Source organism: Ipomoea triloba, chromosome 2 (genome assembly GCF_003576645.1).
Source record: "Ipomoea triloba cultivar NCNSP0323 chromosome 2, ASM357664v1".
Taxonomy (NCBI): domain Eukaryota; kingdom Viridiplantae; phylum Streptophyta; class Magnoliopsida; order Solanales; family Convolvulaceae; genus Ipomoea; species Ipomoea triloba.
This window is the reverse complement of record NC_044917.1, coordinates 542,391-557,126: the sequence shown is the minus strand read 5'-3', so window position 1 is coordinate 557,126 and position 14,736 is coordinate 542,391. Positions and strand designations below refer to the sequence as shown.

The window sequence follows — 14,736 nt, the reverse complement described above, 5'->3', positions numbered from 1 at the left end:
TTTTTTTTTTTTTTTGACTTACATTCATAATTTCTTCATCTTTCTTGGTTTTTTTGTTTGTTTGTTTGTTTTTGTTTTAAAATTTTGGCTGGAAATATATTGTACATTTTCTGGGATTTGTGTTTGCCAACATGTAATGCTTATTTTGTGTTCTTCGGTTTTTGTTTACTTATAGTCAACATGATTGGATATTTGTATCCACAAATGCATTATATATCATGCGTTTCTAAATGCATTATATTAATATAATTACAGAAATATCATCACCATACATTGATAAATGCAAGTAGTAAAATTCGTCAGTAATTATTTTTTTAATTACTTATTGAACCAATTGATAAATGGGCTGCTAATGTAAATGAAGGGTTGGGTGTTACACTTCGATATGTCTTAAAAGACCATTGGGCTAGATCTTTATCGATAATAGTTAACTTTAACAACACGAACCAAATTTGAATTAGTAATACTACTCCATATTAATAAGGGATTGTATTTATAACTCATAATAAATGCCATTTCAATAATTATTAGGTTGAAAAATTAATTGATAGATTAATAACGAGTGTTATCATTGAAAAAATATTAAGTATTTGAAAGATATCACGTCATTAGTACGATAAATAGTAACAAACGTAAATAATAAAAATAAAAAAGTAATTTTTAATTTTTAAACAGCATGATATCAATTTTTAAAGGCGAGTGAAGGCATCCTTTGAAACAACAATGCGGATTTCTTAGGAGCCTTCGTGAAGAAAATTGGCATGTGTACGCCGCTTGAAGCAGAAGCGTGGGGAATCCATGTCGGGTTGCAGAAAGCATGGGAGCTGGGCTATCGAAAAGTGGAAATTGAAACTGACTGCGCCAAGGCCATCAACCTGGTCACTAGAGGAGAGGAATTTGACGGCCTTGTCAGGAATATTATTGAGTTGTGCAGAGAAGCGAACCGATGGAACTGGGAGATCAAATTTCCACACGTCCCAAGGGAACAAAACAAGATTGCTGACATGCTAGCCAAGAGGGGTTTCAACCAGACTAAAAACCTCCAATGGTACTACGAACCCCCGAGAGAAATTCAGAAGCTTTTGCGTGAGGATGAACTCGGCCTTCTGGGTGACTACAATACTGTGAGGATCAGCTAATGATCGCAGATATTTTCCTCATTGTAACCACACACAAAAAAAAAAAAAAAAAAAGACGAGTGAATGTACAATTACTATCAAATGACATGTACAAGTACATTTTATTTGTCTGTAATAGCCTGTAAACAATATAGGAGAGATACATTACAATAGAAAGACTCGACTAAAAATGTATTGGTAAAAATTGAACTTGTGAATTTTTGGTAAAAAAAATCATTCTCCACTCGCTTACTGTTTTTTACTATTATGAGACTAATTTATATCATAAACAGAAATGAAATGAATCACTGTTTGCAAAGTTTAACTCCGGCCCGGAATTTAATTTAATTAGAATTCCAAATATTTTAAGGCAAATTAGTGTGAATCATTTTTAATATATTAAAAATACATTATTTATGAACTAATTATACATTATATATATATATTTAATATAAATATATATTATCTCTGAATATAATAGACCGTGATCCACACAATAATGATTGATATTTGAATTTATTCTGCTAGTACTCGTTCCGAAACAATAGCGTTAATCTCAAGGGGTTTGACTGTGGCATTAAACACAGTATAAATTTTTTTTTCTCATTTCAAGAGAAGAAAATTACTCCACTGTCAAATTTGATGCTACCCAGTCACCACTTACCTGTTTTTCATCGAATTCATATACCAGTTTCACCCTAGCCTGCATAGCATTAACAAAAACGAGAAAAGTTTCTTCTGCCACTTTCCAAAGCACAAACTCTGTGCGGTTTCTTTGTGGGAGGGAGAAATGGAGCACTTGATGGAAATGGATACACAGGAAGAAGATGATTTCCCAGAGTTCACATTAGCTGAGGTAAACTCAGATTCTATTCTTACTGCCCTGTAGTTATGATCTTTCTTTATTGATTATGAGAACCAGATTTTCTTGTTTTTCGATTTTTTTTTTTGAATTTTATCTCCTATTTTCCATTTTCCCAATGTTTTTTTTTATTTAATATTTATTCTGGGGTTTGCTCAATTTTGAAGCTTTATGGCACAGATTGCAGTTCTTGAATCAAAATGCTTGAGTAATTCAGCTTATAAGCAATCTGTTTGTGCGTCTAACTTATTTTGCTTTCTATTTTTTCTGGGAAAAAGGTTTGTGTTAATTGTTCATGATTGCAGATTGTAAACAATCTGTATATACAACTCCAAGTTATTACTGATTATCTGCTTGCATGAGCTAAAAAGTGTTGTACAGTCTTGGCAAACATGAAAAGGGTAGCTTAATTGATCTATGATGTAAATGATCATATACAATAGGTTTGGCAAACATCCACTGAATAAAAGAATAATGTTTATTGCCTGTAGTTTCTGAAGAGTGTTTCCTATCCACAGCATATGTAATATGTGGAGTAGTTAGTTTCTCAAACCATGGATGGAAATCATATCTATATCCAAGTGCAGCCTCACTTGCTTAGTTTGCAATGGTGTTAATATTTGAGCATATACATGACTTAGCCCTTTCATTTCTCTCAAACAGATTATGGAAATGGAAATCACGTTCAAGGAAAAGGGAGAAAAGACTCTTGATCAGGAGTTTTGTGAAGAGCTTGCAGCAAAATTCAGGTAACTTCAACCCAAGCATGCTTCATCCATCTGCATAGTCACTGTAGTTTAGTACTAATAGTGCATTTTCCCCCTCTTTTTGCAGTTCTTCACCTTATCGTTCTGGGAAAACTGTCATAGCTTGGGAACAGGTTCGTTTTGTGAATTGTCACTTAAAATTTTCTGGAGCAATGTTGTAGCTGTATTCTTTGACTAACACTAGGTTCTTACCCTCCTCTAGGTTAAAACTTGGTTCCACAATAAGCAGAATGGACTGGCAGCTAAAGATACTCTGTTATCTCTACTTAACGAAGCAGAAGTGACTCCTCGTCCTGTAGGAAGACCAAAGAAACTTATCCCCAAAGAGTTAAACCCTTCCATTCGTAAGATAGCCTCACAATATGCATCTGAAAAGTATCAGAAGCCCATAGGTATTCTTCAACGTTCCACATTCCATTATTAGTTCATAATTCTGCATTTTGTGGCTTAATTGCAGTGGATTTGCCTTCTATTTGTATTGTGAGGTCTTTTGTTAAATCCTTGATGTATAATGAATCATAAGGGAACTGATGCATAAACTACCCTAATGTTTAAGATCGGAACCTCCTTTAAATACTCGTGTTCAGAACTATATTCTGGGATGGACCACACTCAATGAGAGAATTGTTGGATGTGATATAATACTCTTAGCCAGCGGTGAATATTACTGATGTTATCTGATGTTCACATTGCAGAGACGAACTCGTTTTCTGTACGTGATTGCTACCTCTCTATGAGACTATAAAAGTTACCTACTTGAATTTCAGTCATTTTCAAGTTTCAAATGAGAAATAATAGATGTTGGCACATATTTCCTTTTTCCCTTCATATCTCTTTTCAGTTCCACCGCCTATTTATTTCTGTTTTGAAACATGAAAAACTCATAACTTTCTTTACAATTTCATTATTGCTGTAGATGGAAAGGATTGCTTCACAGATGAGCCTTATTGTAAACCAATTTTAACATTTGATAGTAATTACCGAGTTTCAAATGATTAGTCACGTTACTTGTGGTCATGCTTTGCACTCTTTAAGTAGTACGGAGTAATACTTAAAAATCATATATTCTGTATTAATATCTTAGCGTTATATTGCACTACAAGATAATACAAATTGAAACGCGTGCAGGTGAAAGGGCAGCAGAGCTGTCAGAGTTGGCTTTTGAAGCTCTGTCATCAAAGGATTTTGCTTGGTTAGAATTTAAGGCATTCCTATATTCGTCTTAATTCTCACTTGAAACTACTCTTTTTTAGTGTTTGAGAAAACAGGTGTTTTTTTATATAATAATCTTCAATCGTGTCATTAAGTGCCATTACTTCTTAGTTCTCTTCTTCATTTTCGTCTTTCGGTATCTTTAAACTGGAAGCTCACTCTTACTTTACAGGTATGATGTTGCTACTTTCCTCAACTACCGCGTCACATATTCGGGTGACCTTGTGAGATTTGTGTTCTTTGTTTCCTTTCCTTCTAGTTTATATTCTCCCGATATGGCATGCTTATGAGTGGGGGTTAATGATGGTTATAATACTTGCCATTTTTAAAAAAATTAAAATCTGTCAAATTAAACGCCAGGAGGTTCGTGTGAGATTTGCTGGATTCAGGAATGATCAAGATGAGTGGGTGAGTGTTCGAAGGGGACTTCGTGAGCGTTCAATTCCACTGGATCCTTCAGAATGTGATAAAGTCGAGGTTGGGGATCTTGTTCTCTGCTTCAAGGTAAACTTCCATATCTATCTCTACCATTTATTGAGCATATATATAATATATAAACATAAATGTGCAGTCCAACTATCAGTTAGACTTTTAGTTGAGATGGAACACATACTTTATTTGATAATAGAGCCAACCTTATGCCAGTATATAAACATAAATGTGCAGTCCAACTATCAGTTTAGGTTTTTAGTTGAGATGAAACACATGCTTTAATTGTATCGAGCTAATGCAGCTAACAACTTCATGTTGATTGAACAGTTTCTGTTCTTTGAGAAACCAAAACACAAAGATAGACACATGAAGACTTGACACGATTGTTATGTTTCCAGGAAAACGACGATCATGCTTTGTACTGTGATGCACACATTGCTGAAATCGAAAGAAGAGAACATGATATTGCAGGCTGCAGGTGCATCTTCGTTGTCCGGTATGACTACGATAACACTCAGGTAAATCCATAAACTCTCCATATATCTTCAAAATGCTTTCCGCTTCACGCTGTTTTCTGTGTTTATCACTGTCAAATTCTAATCGCCATTTCTAACCATTCAAGAAATGTCGTCTCTCATGATAACTATCTGTTGCATTGCCAGGACAAAGTCGATATTAACAAGATCTGTCGCAGGCCAACCAGGCAGGATTAAGGCTCCATCAATTTTGAACCTTTAAGCAACTGACAATTATTGTTTATGTTCTTACTGCTGTTCTAATGTATGGGTCTGTTTGACTGTTGTAACAGTGAAGAAAACAGATTTGGCTGGTACTGAGGATGACACATTCTTTTATGTAAAACAATGTTGTCAGTTAATGTTTATGTGTAAAATAATCTGCAAGAATGTGAGATTGTTGAAATAATGTGAATCTTTAGCTCTTTACTAATGATTTTGTAATTCATTTTTTTTTTCTTTTTGTGAGTAATGCTAAAATTTAAGAGATTGGGATATCATAAAATGTGATTACTTAAACTAAACACACCATAAATGCATTAAATTTTTTAGAAAAGCTTCGGTGCCAGTACTTATTGTATCGGGTACAATTCTGAACGAGTAGAGATCTGATTCCAATTAACACTAGTACCTATTATACCGAGTACAATTCCACTGCCAATCAACGCTAATCATTGTTGAAAAGTTTGCTAGGCGCTCACCGGACGTCCGGGGACACTTAGACAACGATTAATTGGCACTTAGGCGTCCATGTGCGCTTAGGTGGCCTCGTCAGTCACTGATTATGGTGATACACTACGTGATCGGCCGACACCTAGCGTCTAGACGAGACTTTTGCAACACTGACGTTGATACTTAATTGTACTGCGTACAACTCTAGTGCAAAAAACGCCTATATCAATTTGCACCTTAGAATTTGCTTAATTCTTCAGATTATGAATAATGAAGGGGGAAAAGCATGAAGCAAATGATGCATATTTTCAGAAGAATATATATATTTAGTAAAATCAGTTACTTCACCTGTCATCTTCACATGCCTATATACGATAACAGGCTTAAAAAAACAGACTATTCACACTGCAGAGAGACATAATTCTCTGCTGAAAAGAGTCTCAGATACGCAACTAAAAACCCTAAAGTTTGTACCAACCAACACTTGTTCAGTGTTCAGCCTGGGCATCAATCTTGTGAAATAGCCCGGCTTTCGGCTATCAACAGGACCATGTGTTCTTCGTGATGTTGTGTGGATCTATGACACCGTACGACCATAGCAAATCGATGCAATGTATAGGTTTTTAGCCCATTTCTCCTGCAAGGTTCAACACGAGCAATCAGCAGGGAATGATAGATAGTTGAGAATGGAATGGTAACAAGAAGAATGGTCAGTGGACCTTAACATGAGCACTTGGGAAGGCAGATGTACGAAGCGTTTCTTGTGTTTCATCAGTCGGCTTTCTTCTCGGAATGCTTAGAGCAAAAGCGGCCTGGTCCCACGTTGCTGCAGTGGCTGTTATCCGGTATCCAGAATCCCACCTCCGGTGGATGCCTTCGCTGGGATAAAGAAAATCTAATTCCACAACCTAAAAAAACGAAAGCAAAGTCAGTCAGAACTCAGAACACGCGTGCATATGATGCTACGACTTGTAGTGAAAAAGACGAGACGCTGAACAGAAACCTGGTAGGAAAATCCTGCACCGCGAGACATGACAATTGCCCATTGACTGCCTGCGGTGGCCATGGAGGTAATATAAAACCCTTCTTTCCACTTCTTGTTTATCCACTTGAAAGGAAATTGATCGCTTACTTTATAAGACTGCTGGAAATACTGTGTGCCTAGGGATGAAAACGAACAAAGTCGAGCAAAGTAGAAATAAAACAGAATAAACGAATCCAGAGTATAGGCCGCAAAAGAGAACCTTTTGACATCACCACCAATGAATGCCCGTTAGTAGATCCAGCAAGCGCAGTGATGTAATAATTCTTTTCCCATTGTTCCATGATCCATTCCTATATCCCAATAAAAGATTCGCTAAGAATAGCAAAGAGGAAAATAAAATGTCATACCCCCCTCACACGCCCCAAATTGCTCAAATACAGATATGGGATGTAACAAACTTCAAAAAGAAAAATAACGATATGCTTGTAGCAGAAAGATATATGAGAAGTATGAACCTTGTGAAGAAAGGAAGGAGAAAGTTCGTGCACTTGATGTGTAAAGCTAGTAGCAGCATCCAAGATTAACGCCCACAAATTACTGGCGGATGCTACACTGCTTATATACAGGCCATCTTCGTATCCTTTATCTATGTGTTGGGGAAGTCTTGCGTCAGTCACATTGTAGTGATACCTTCATGAACAAAGCCACTATCCAATCATATCTTTCGATCACAGAGAATACGAGGCGGCAGCTATGAAATGCAGCAAACTAAGCAAACAAAATCACCAAGCCCGTAGTGAAGAATAAGGTTTACCTTTGTTTTTTAGGCCTGTGAGAATTGTAAACACTGATCCACTGTGTAGCAGGTACCCCCATGCGTACCTTCTTCTTTGGTTGCTCATCGTCTTCATCTTCAAAAGTCATCCGGCCTCTCTTCTGACCAACCTGGTATATAAGCTTTATATGGCAAAGGATGAAAATTAGTAAAGGGGAGATGGATCTTTAGTCTGTCCAAAAGGAAAAAAAAACTCTAGCTTGATTATGTATAAGCAACCTTTCGTGCACCATCTGTGTTTATTGGCCTGATTAGTGGATTTTGCCCGACAATTCCATCAAAAAGGGAGATATATTTTGCATAGTTGGGTTCCTCGTCAAATTTTAAATTCACGACATGTTCCACAAACAATTTGAACGGTTGTGGGCATAAGCAGCATAAAACTTCTGGAGATGTAGCCATCTTCTTTTTGCAAACAAGAAACCCCTTGTTCTCGCCCTAAGAAAAATAAAAGCATGTTGCTCGAATCTGAACAAGAATAACTAAAAAATAATAATCACTCTTTGTTACTGCTCTACAAAAGGCGAACCTGAAAACCTTGCCAAGGAAGACGGCCACGGAGGAGGAAAATCAGTGTGTATGCTAGAGATTCTAAATCGTCTCTCCTGCTACTTGTCCGGCCTAAATGAGCATGAACGCTAGCATATCGAACAGTTCCCCTTACAGATTAGGATAACAAAAACCGACAAAATAAGACTCTACATCAGTATATGAAGACCAAGAATTAGATAAAATTCTCTCCATTAAATATAGCCAGAACCAGCTACCTAAAAACATCAGGTCTCTGATCATAGTCAACATGTAGACCACTTGTGGCATCTCGCCATCTAGTTGCTGTAAAACCACAAGATAAATACTTAAATAACACACCAAAAATGCAAATAGGAGCGGAATAGGGGGTGGCAAATAGAAATGCATGATGAGGAGTTACCTAAGCCAAGATCAACTAAGAATAATTTCTTCTCATCAGGAGTCCCTGGTTGTCCTAGCAAAAAGTTCTCAGGTTTAACATCCCCGTGAACATACCTATCAACATTCTTGCATATTAGATTTTCAAGATTATGACTACCGAGAAACAACTTTTGCTAATTTTGAAGTTGAAGTGATCAGTAAATCTCACCCCCTACAGTGCATCTTCTCCAATATTGATATAGCTTCTATAGCAATGCACGCTACCATTTCAATGGACATCCTGCACAACAGAAAACTCAATATTGCAACTTCTATGGCACAAGGAAGATGGAAATATTCATCAGTTAGTATAAATATACTTACGTATGAGAGTTATTATTCCATACATCCCACAAACTAGGCCCAAGAATGTCCATTACCTGCAGAAATTAAAGCTTCCATTTATATAATCAATTCAAAAACATGAAAGTGTGTATCTTGATCACACATCATCCACATGGCTATACACAGTTCAGTGTATAAGCAGGAAAAGGAAGCAAATTTGTTTACACTTTACATGACATACCATGATAAAATAGTCACCTTGTCGGCCTTTATAGTGCACTTGTGGTACACCATGACTGCCCCCAAGAGTGCTGTATAAATGATAGACGAGTAAAGAGACTAGTATCGTCATAAACACAACCAACTCATCACAACATTAAACTTACTTGTAAACCTGCCATTCATGAGGCGGTCCATAGCTACATCCTTTACTATTTACATGCTCAAATTTCAAGGCCACCTGCACAGCAACACACAAAAGACTAGCTTGTAACTCGGAAAAAAACAAAACCTAAAAGTCAAAGTGATCAATAAGGGAAACATGGTGGGTACTTCTTGTGCTCCAGGGCCCGTTCTTTCACCTAGAACACCCCCTGTAAAACGGTGACCAACATAGACCTGTCCAAAGCCTCCCTTACCAAGCTTCCTTTCTAGCCGATAAATTGGGGAATCCCCAACCTGCACCTGTACCAACAAAAACATATATTCATTTTCAGCTGTCCCAAATTCCTGAAATGCTTTGATTGGAGCAAGATAGAGATTATATTCAAAGGTGTCATAATTTCATCCACTGGAACAATGGTTTTACTACATCTATATACCTGGGATGAATGAACATGAATAGGTTACTGAATAATATACAGATTCAGTGGATGATAGATCTGTGTGAACCTCACCTACTCTAAAAGATAAAAAGGAAAACATGTCTACCCTGAAACACTTTAGAATGGCAAAATGACTATAAATATGAACTGATTCAGATTTTGCAGAAAATAGAAGTATGAAATCTGCTTATTAGAGGAAATAGTTCTATGTAGAGACATAAATTGCAGCTGATCAACAACAACCTCGGATAGAACAGGAATACTCATGGGGAAGACCAAAAAGAAGAAGTAACGCTAGTAAATAGAAAAAAAGAAAATTCACCATATATATATAAACAAAAAAAAAACAAAAATAATGTTAATCAAAGGATTCAAAGGGCAATGAAAAGGTGCCACCTGTAGTTTTTGAAATTCTTGAGGCATTTTATTTTAAATTAAAAATTAAGTAGCTATCATGTGAACAGTGAAAGACTTACCCTTTCTGGGAGGGGAGCGGCGTTTGCGTCATCATCGGCGGCTTGACCTTTATCAACGCTCTTCCCGCCACCGCCACCTTGATCGTTCATAACCATGAGCTTATCGCCAACCTCCACTCTGTTATTCACGGCGGGAATTGCTTCCACCTTTCCCGCGACTACTACCTCCTCCGCCGCCGCCGCAGCTGCCGGTGGTGGGAGACCGCCTACGTTATCATTAATCGGCACCACCGCCGCCGCCGCCGCTGCCGCTGCCGCAGCTCTCCTCCTCCGCGTCCTGGTGGCAATCCCCGCCTCTTCAATCGGATTCTGATTATTGTTTTCGTTCGCCTGTGGCTGCTGATTCACTCTCCGGCCTCTACGCACTCCGCCACGCTGCACTGGCATCGTTCATCGCCCGATTTTCATCCCCTCAAAATCCCCCCCCAACAAATTCCTCCGAAACTCTCCCCCTCCTCTTCAAAGACAGTGTTTTTAAACGAAAACAAATGCAAACACAAACACCCACACACACAATACGCAATGCGATATTACTATCAAGAAAATTCAGAACGATGAAACCAGGAAAAAAAAAATCTGAAATCTGGGAGTGATCTTCCCAGAAGTGACGATCAAGGAATGTATACGAAACGCAATGTGTATCTGCCAGAAAATTTAGGGTTTCTTCAGTCAAGAAGATTAGAGATCGCTCAGGATTTCAAACGGAGAAGGAGAGGAGTTCACTACTTTCAGGGAACGAGATATACAGGATGGAATGCCTACGTACGGTGTATTTATGTTTTTTTTCTTTTTTTTTTTTAATTTAAAAAAAATGGAATATAATGATAGGATGAAATCAGTAAAATAGTAAATTGAAACGTACAGGAAATTAAAAATGAGATTCTAAATAATTTTTTCAAAAAAGTAATTATAAAAGAAAATGGATAATTGTTTGAGACATATAACGGAACGGAGATTTGATTACTATGTTTGGGCTGAAAAGGGTTGGGCTTTGAAGTGAAAAACAATTGGTTGGGCCCAAAATTTTTTGAGCTTTAATTGATAGAGAAAATTAATGGGACGGAACTATATTTTCCACGTGTTAATTGGGCTTATAATTCATTGTAGGCTATCTACAATAAAATTTAATTGGGCCAACAAAAACATTTGACCTTTTTATTTTTATTTTTTTAATGAATTGGTCCACAATATTGCAATATTTTATGTTGTCCGTAGAATGATGTTATAAAATAAATAAATGTGGTGGAACATTGGGTATCCAGCTAGCCCAAAAGCTCAATCTAACAAATTGATAAGTCAAGCCCAAAAAACAATCAATATGATGGAATATTCAATAGTTATATCATAGATATGGATCTACCTTGCAAGGTGGATCCGTGACCATACACATATTAAATGTTCATAATAAATTTGAATTGTGAACATTTAGTATATAAATTGTGAACATTAATTGGCTGACTAGCGGTCTAAGCGTCCAATTCGAGTTAGCCAAACTCACCTCCTTAATCAGCCAACTCGGTCGGCGCCTTACTCGGTCAATTTCTACGGAATGTTTTTTTTATGTGTGTGTAATGTGCACACAACTGTGTTTTTCTTATTATTATTATTCGTCCGCCTAGTGCCTACCGCCTTCTACAACATTGAGCACAAGACAAAGACAAATAGAGTTTAAATTACTTTAAATATTATGGTCTTCATTGTATTATTGAAGTAAAATACACTCCATAACTTTAATAAAGCTAACCAAAAGATGGGGTGTTGGGGAGGGGGTGGGGGATATGAGCAAAAATTCACAAACTGTATGTATATATATGTCTATATATTCCACACGTTCGCACGTACAGAAGTACGTATGATTCGCACGCCCTGAATCCATATGTGAATCTCTAGATCGACCACTTCTATCTAATTTAACAAAAGAGATTAAGCTTTTGGTTCAATCAATTTAATACCTATCTATATATCGATTTAATTAAATTCTCCACTTGTTCAGTGGCCATAAAAGCATGCATGCATGATGGGGTATGCAGTCTAAAAAGTTAATTTCTTTAATAAAAGGTGGAAAATGATGTTAGAACTGTAGACTTATTGGCATTCTTATTTTTTTTAAAAAAAATTCTAATATGTATATATATAATCTCAATGAAAAAGAAAAAAAAATTGTCTCAAAAGGTTTGTTGAGTAGGTGAAGCGCATGACTCTCCTACCTAAAAGTTATAAGTTCGATTTCAACCAAGAGTCCAACACCCTCTTAGATTTTTCAAACTTGACATACATTATCTTCTTAATATAATTTACTCATTTTGTGTGGTTTGCAGATTAAAGAACCGATGTATTGTCGTGATTGAAAAAAATAATAATAAAAATAAACAAGAATTTTTTTTGAGGAAAAAAATAAAAAACAATTGATTGGCCCAATGCAGGAGTTCAATAATTGAGCACCACAAAACCCTACTTTGCTCCTTTCTTTCTTTTTCTCTTCTGCTCTGTTGCTTTCTTGGTCTTTCTTTATTTTGTCTTTTTGGTTCAAATCAATCCATTTCCATATTTCCTTAATTTATAATTCCAATATAAATTTAAAAAAAAAAATTTGTCATAGTAGGAATATTAGGTGTTCGAGGATCCTTCTATTGCTATCTAATGAATTCCCTTATGATAGATGATCCTCCTATTGTCATATATAGTACCTGTTTAAAGTAGAGATTGGTTCTCTATTTTTCTTATGTTTTTCAATAAAATAAGTGTTATTTAAATAAAAATAGAAATCAGAAAATAAATAAGCATATTTATTCCATTCTTATTGATCATCAGCTGCGCTGCTGGTTTAGCTGCGAAGAGAGCAAAAGTAATCATGTACGTACGGCAAAAGGAACTTAGAAAAGAATAATAATATGCATGAGAATATACATATTTGCCTTTCTAAATTCATTGCTAAATATGGAGTAATTAACAATATATTTCACCAAAAAAAAAAAAAAGAGGTTATGGTATTCATATCTCTATCACTATATGGTTAATTTGGGTCGTCGCACCCCACAAGAATTGAATCTTAGACTTTTCAATTGCATTAATCGTTGCTTACTAATAAATTGTTGGGTTCATTATTATAAAGTTTTATATTACTAATATGTTTGTGTATTCACTATTTAATTAGCAATTTGCTTATATGTTTGGTGGCTCGAAAAAGGTAGGTGACCGAATAGGTGTGGAGTACGATTCTCGTACTAAAAGGTTACGAGTTCGATTATTACTGAAATCTACTCGATCAGTTGAGTTCGTTGCATATAATCTTCCTAGTGTGATATCGTCACTCAAAAAAATTAAACTCATAATGTTAACTAAAACTTTAATGGCCAACTAAACTAAAGATTATCATTGGAATAATCAAGATTTTTAAGCATATATTAAACTAAAACCATTCAAGTTATTACGTGTTTATTCACATCATCTCAAATGAATTGAACAATCTAGAATTACCAATAGGGCCAATTGCGATATATGGAGGTCCACCATCTTTAACTATATTGACTTTTGTATGTAAAAAACTCCTAAATTAAAGTTAAATGATGTTGAAAATTTGACAAATGTCCACAATCTTTTCATTTCAGTCATTTTCAATCTTTAACCACCAACTCACCAACCATTATATGCCTCTAAAAACATTTTTTTTTTTCAAAAAATCTCTTTTATTTTTTAACTGTAATTTAGCTAGGTAGCTCTATACCATGTAAAGAATGCAAAGCATAATCTTCTCATTGATGGTAATAAAGAAGTATAAATACTGCAAACGCATAAAAGTAGCATAAACAAAATACTAAGCAGTCTAGCTATTCTGCGAGAAATAAACTAGAAATAATGTCTAAGTAACTCAATTCAAACTATCTGCTTAATAGATAGCACGGGTAATCGGGATGCAAGACAGAGAACAAAACTTGATTTAACTGCAATCAAATTTAAATTTGAACCAAACTAGTTTAACTCTTTTTGACTTGTGAATAGTTGAGTCATTACTAGTTAAACCTACACATATATATAATTCCACTAAAACTAAACTTGAATCAATTCAACCAAACTTAAAATTTAAACTATTATATTCCCTTGAAGAACAAATATTGGTATAGACAGACAAAGATATTGCGTGGCACTTAAGGAATTGAATAATAATATTGTCAATCAATCCTAACCGCATGCATTTATTTTACCAAACTAAACCCTAATGGATAATAATAATTTTTTAGTTAAACACAATCATTCCTACTGATTTCTACCACGCTGTATTGTTGGGATGTGTTTGGCAGATGAGATGAGACGAGGGCTCTACAGTCCAGACAGATAATCAATCCAAATCCAACCTAAAAAGAAAGAACCACCAATGCCCCGAAAAATGTGCAGTGACTAAATAAATACATATATCATAATTCTTGAATCAAAATGTCATGAGTTCAATTATTATATTGCTAATATTTTTTTGGTCGAATTCGTCGCACAAACTCTTGTTAGTGTTGTTTACCTCTCATAAATGATTTTCAGATTATTACACAGGAACAAGAGATGATATAAACTAGTTTAATTTCTCTCCTCATTATTTTTTTTAAAGTAAGAATCACCAAAGTCGTGTTTGGTTATTTTGGTTGATTGAAAAGCAAAGAACAATTAAAGACAAAGTAAAGTCGTTGATTAAAATAGTAAAATGTTTACACTTTGTAGACAATGGAGGTCCTCCCCACTCAAGATTTTCTTGCTTTTTGGGTATTAGTGGAATCACATCCCTCCATTCTTTAACTACTACATTAAAGTTTCAT

General features: G+C 35.6%; 2 protein-coding genes across 4 annotated transcripts; one reads left to right on the top strand and one right to left on the bottom strand.

Moving 5' to 3' along the window:
- The first annotated feature begins 1,786 nt into the window (after positions 1–1,786).
- On the top strand, positions 1,787–5,339 carry LOC116010522 (protein SAWADEE HOMEODOMAIN HOMOLOG 1). The gene is made up of 9 exons (XM_031249967.1): positions 1,787–1,974; positions 2,644–2,729; positions 2,815–2,860; positions 2,950–3,139; positions 3,876–3,939; positions 4,132–4,183; positions 4,320–4,463; positions 4,790–4,909; positions 5,054–5,339. The coding sequence occupies exons 1-9, from the start codon at positions 1,909–1,911 to the stop codon at positions 5,102–5,104; spliced, it is 819 nt and encodes a 272-aa protein (XP_031105827.1). The 5' UTR covers positions 1,787–1,908; the 3' UTR covers positions 5,105–5,339.
- A 544-nt stretch (positions 5,340–5,883) lies between these two features.
- LOC116005751 (casein kinase 1-like protein HD16) lies at positions 5,884–10,644 on the bottom strand. Of its 3 annotated transcripts, none has more exons than XM_031245994.1 (16): positions 9,935–10,644; positions 9,187–9,318; positions 9,021–9,094; positions 8,876–8,945; positions 8,674–8,729; positions 8,519–8,590; positions 8,330–8,424; positions 8,166–8,232; positions 7,928–8,057; positions 7,618–7,836; positions 7,378–7,520; positions 7,079–7,253; positions 6,823–6,913; positions 6,582–6,739; positions 6,304–6,486; positions 5,884–6,215 (listed from the first exon to the last, which is right to left on the bottom strand). In XM_031245994.1, exons 1-16 carry the CDS (start codon positions 10,319–10,321, stop codon positions 6,156–6,158), a joined length of 2,112 nt encoding a protein of 703 aa, XP_031101854.1. In that variant the 5' UTR covers positions 10,322–10,644; the 3' UTR covers positions 5,884–6,155. The 3 variants fall into 3 exon arrangements, with proteins under 3 accessions (XP_031101854.1, XP_031101852.1, XP_031101858.1); XM_031245992.1 differs by having other exon boundaries at positions 6,298–6,486; positions 9,935–10,643; XM_031245998.1 differs by lacking the exon at positions 9,935–10,644 and adding an exon at positions 9,702–9,748 and having other exon boundaries at positions 6,298–6,486.
- Positions 10,645–14,736: the final 4,092 nt, after the last annotated feature.

What these genes read in the sequence shown, in the direction of transcription:
- LOC116010522 (XM_031249967.1), top strand. Translation starts at nt 1,909, where the DNA reads ATGGAGCACTTGATGGAAATGGATACACAGGAAGAAGATGATTTCCCA. An exon ending in CAGAGTTCACATTAGCTGAG is followed by an intron (nt 1,975 to 2,643) that starts GTAAACTCAGAT and finishes TCTCTCAAACAG; the next exon opens with ATTATGGAAATGGAAATCAC. An exon ending in ATCTTGTTCTCTGCTTCAAG is followed by an intron (nt 4,464 to 4,789) that starts GTAAACTTCCAT and finishes TTATGTTTCCAG; the next exon opens with GAAAACGACGATCATGCTTT.
- LOC116005751 (XM_031245992.1), bottom strand. Translation starts at nt 10,321, where the DNA reads ATGCCAGTGCAGCGTGGCGGAGTGCGTAGAGGCCGGAGAGTGAATCAG. An exon ending in CCGCTCCCCTCCCAGAAAGG is followed by an intron (nt 9,319 to 9,934) that starts GTAAGTCTTTCA and finishes TTGTTGGTACAG; the next exon opens with GTGCAGGTTGGGGATTCCCC. An exon ending in CATGAATGGCAGGTTTACAA is followed by an intron (nt 8,946 to 9,020) that starts GTAAGTTTAATG and finishes TCATTTATACAG; the next exon opens with CACTCTTGGGGGCAGTCATG.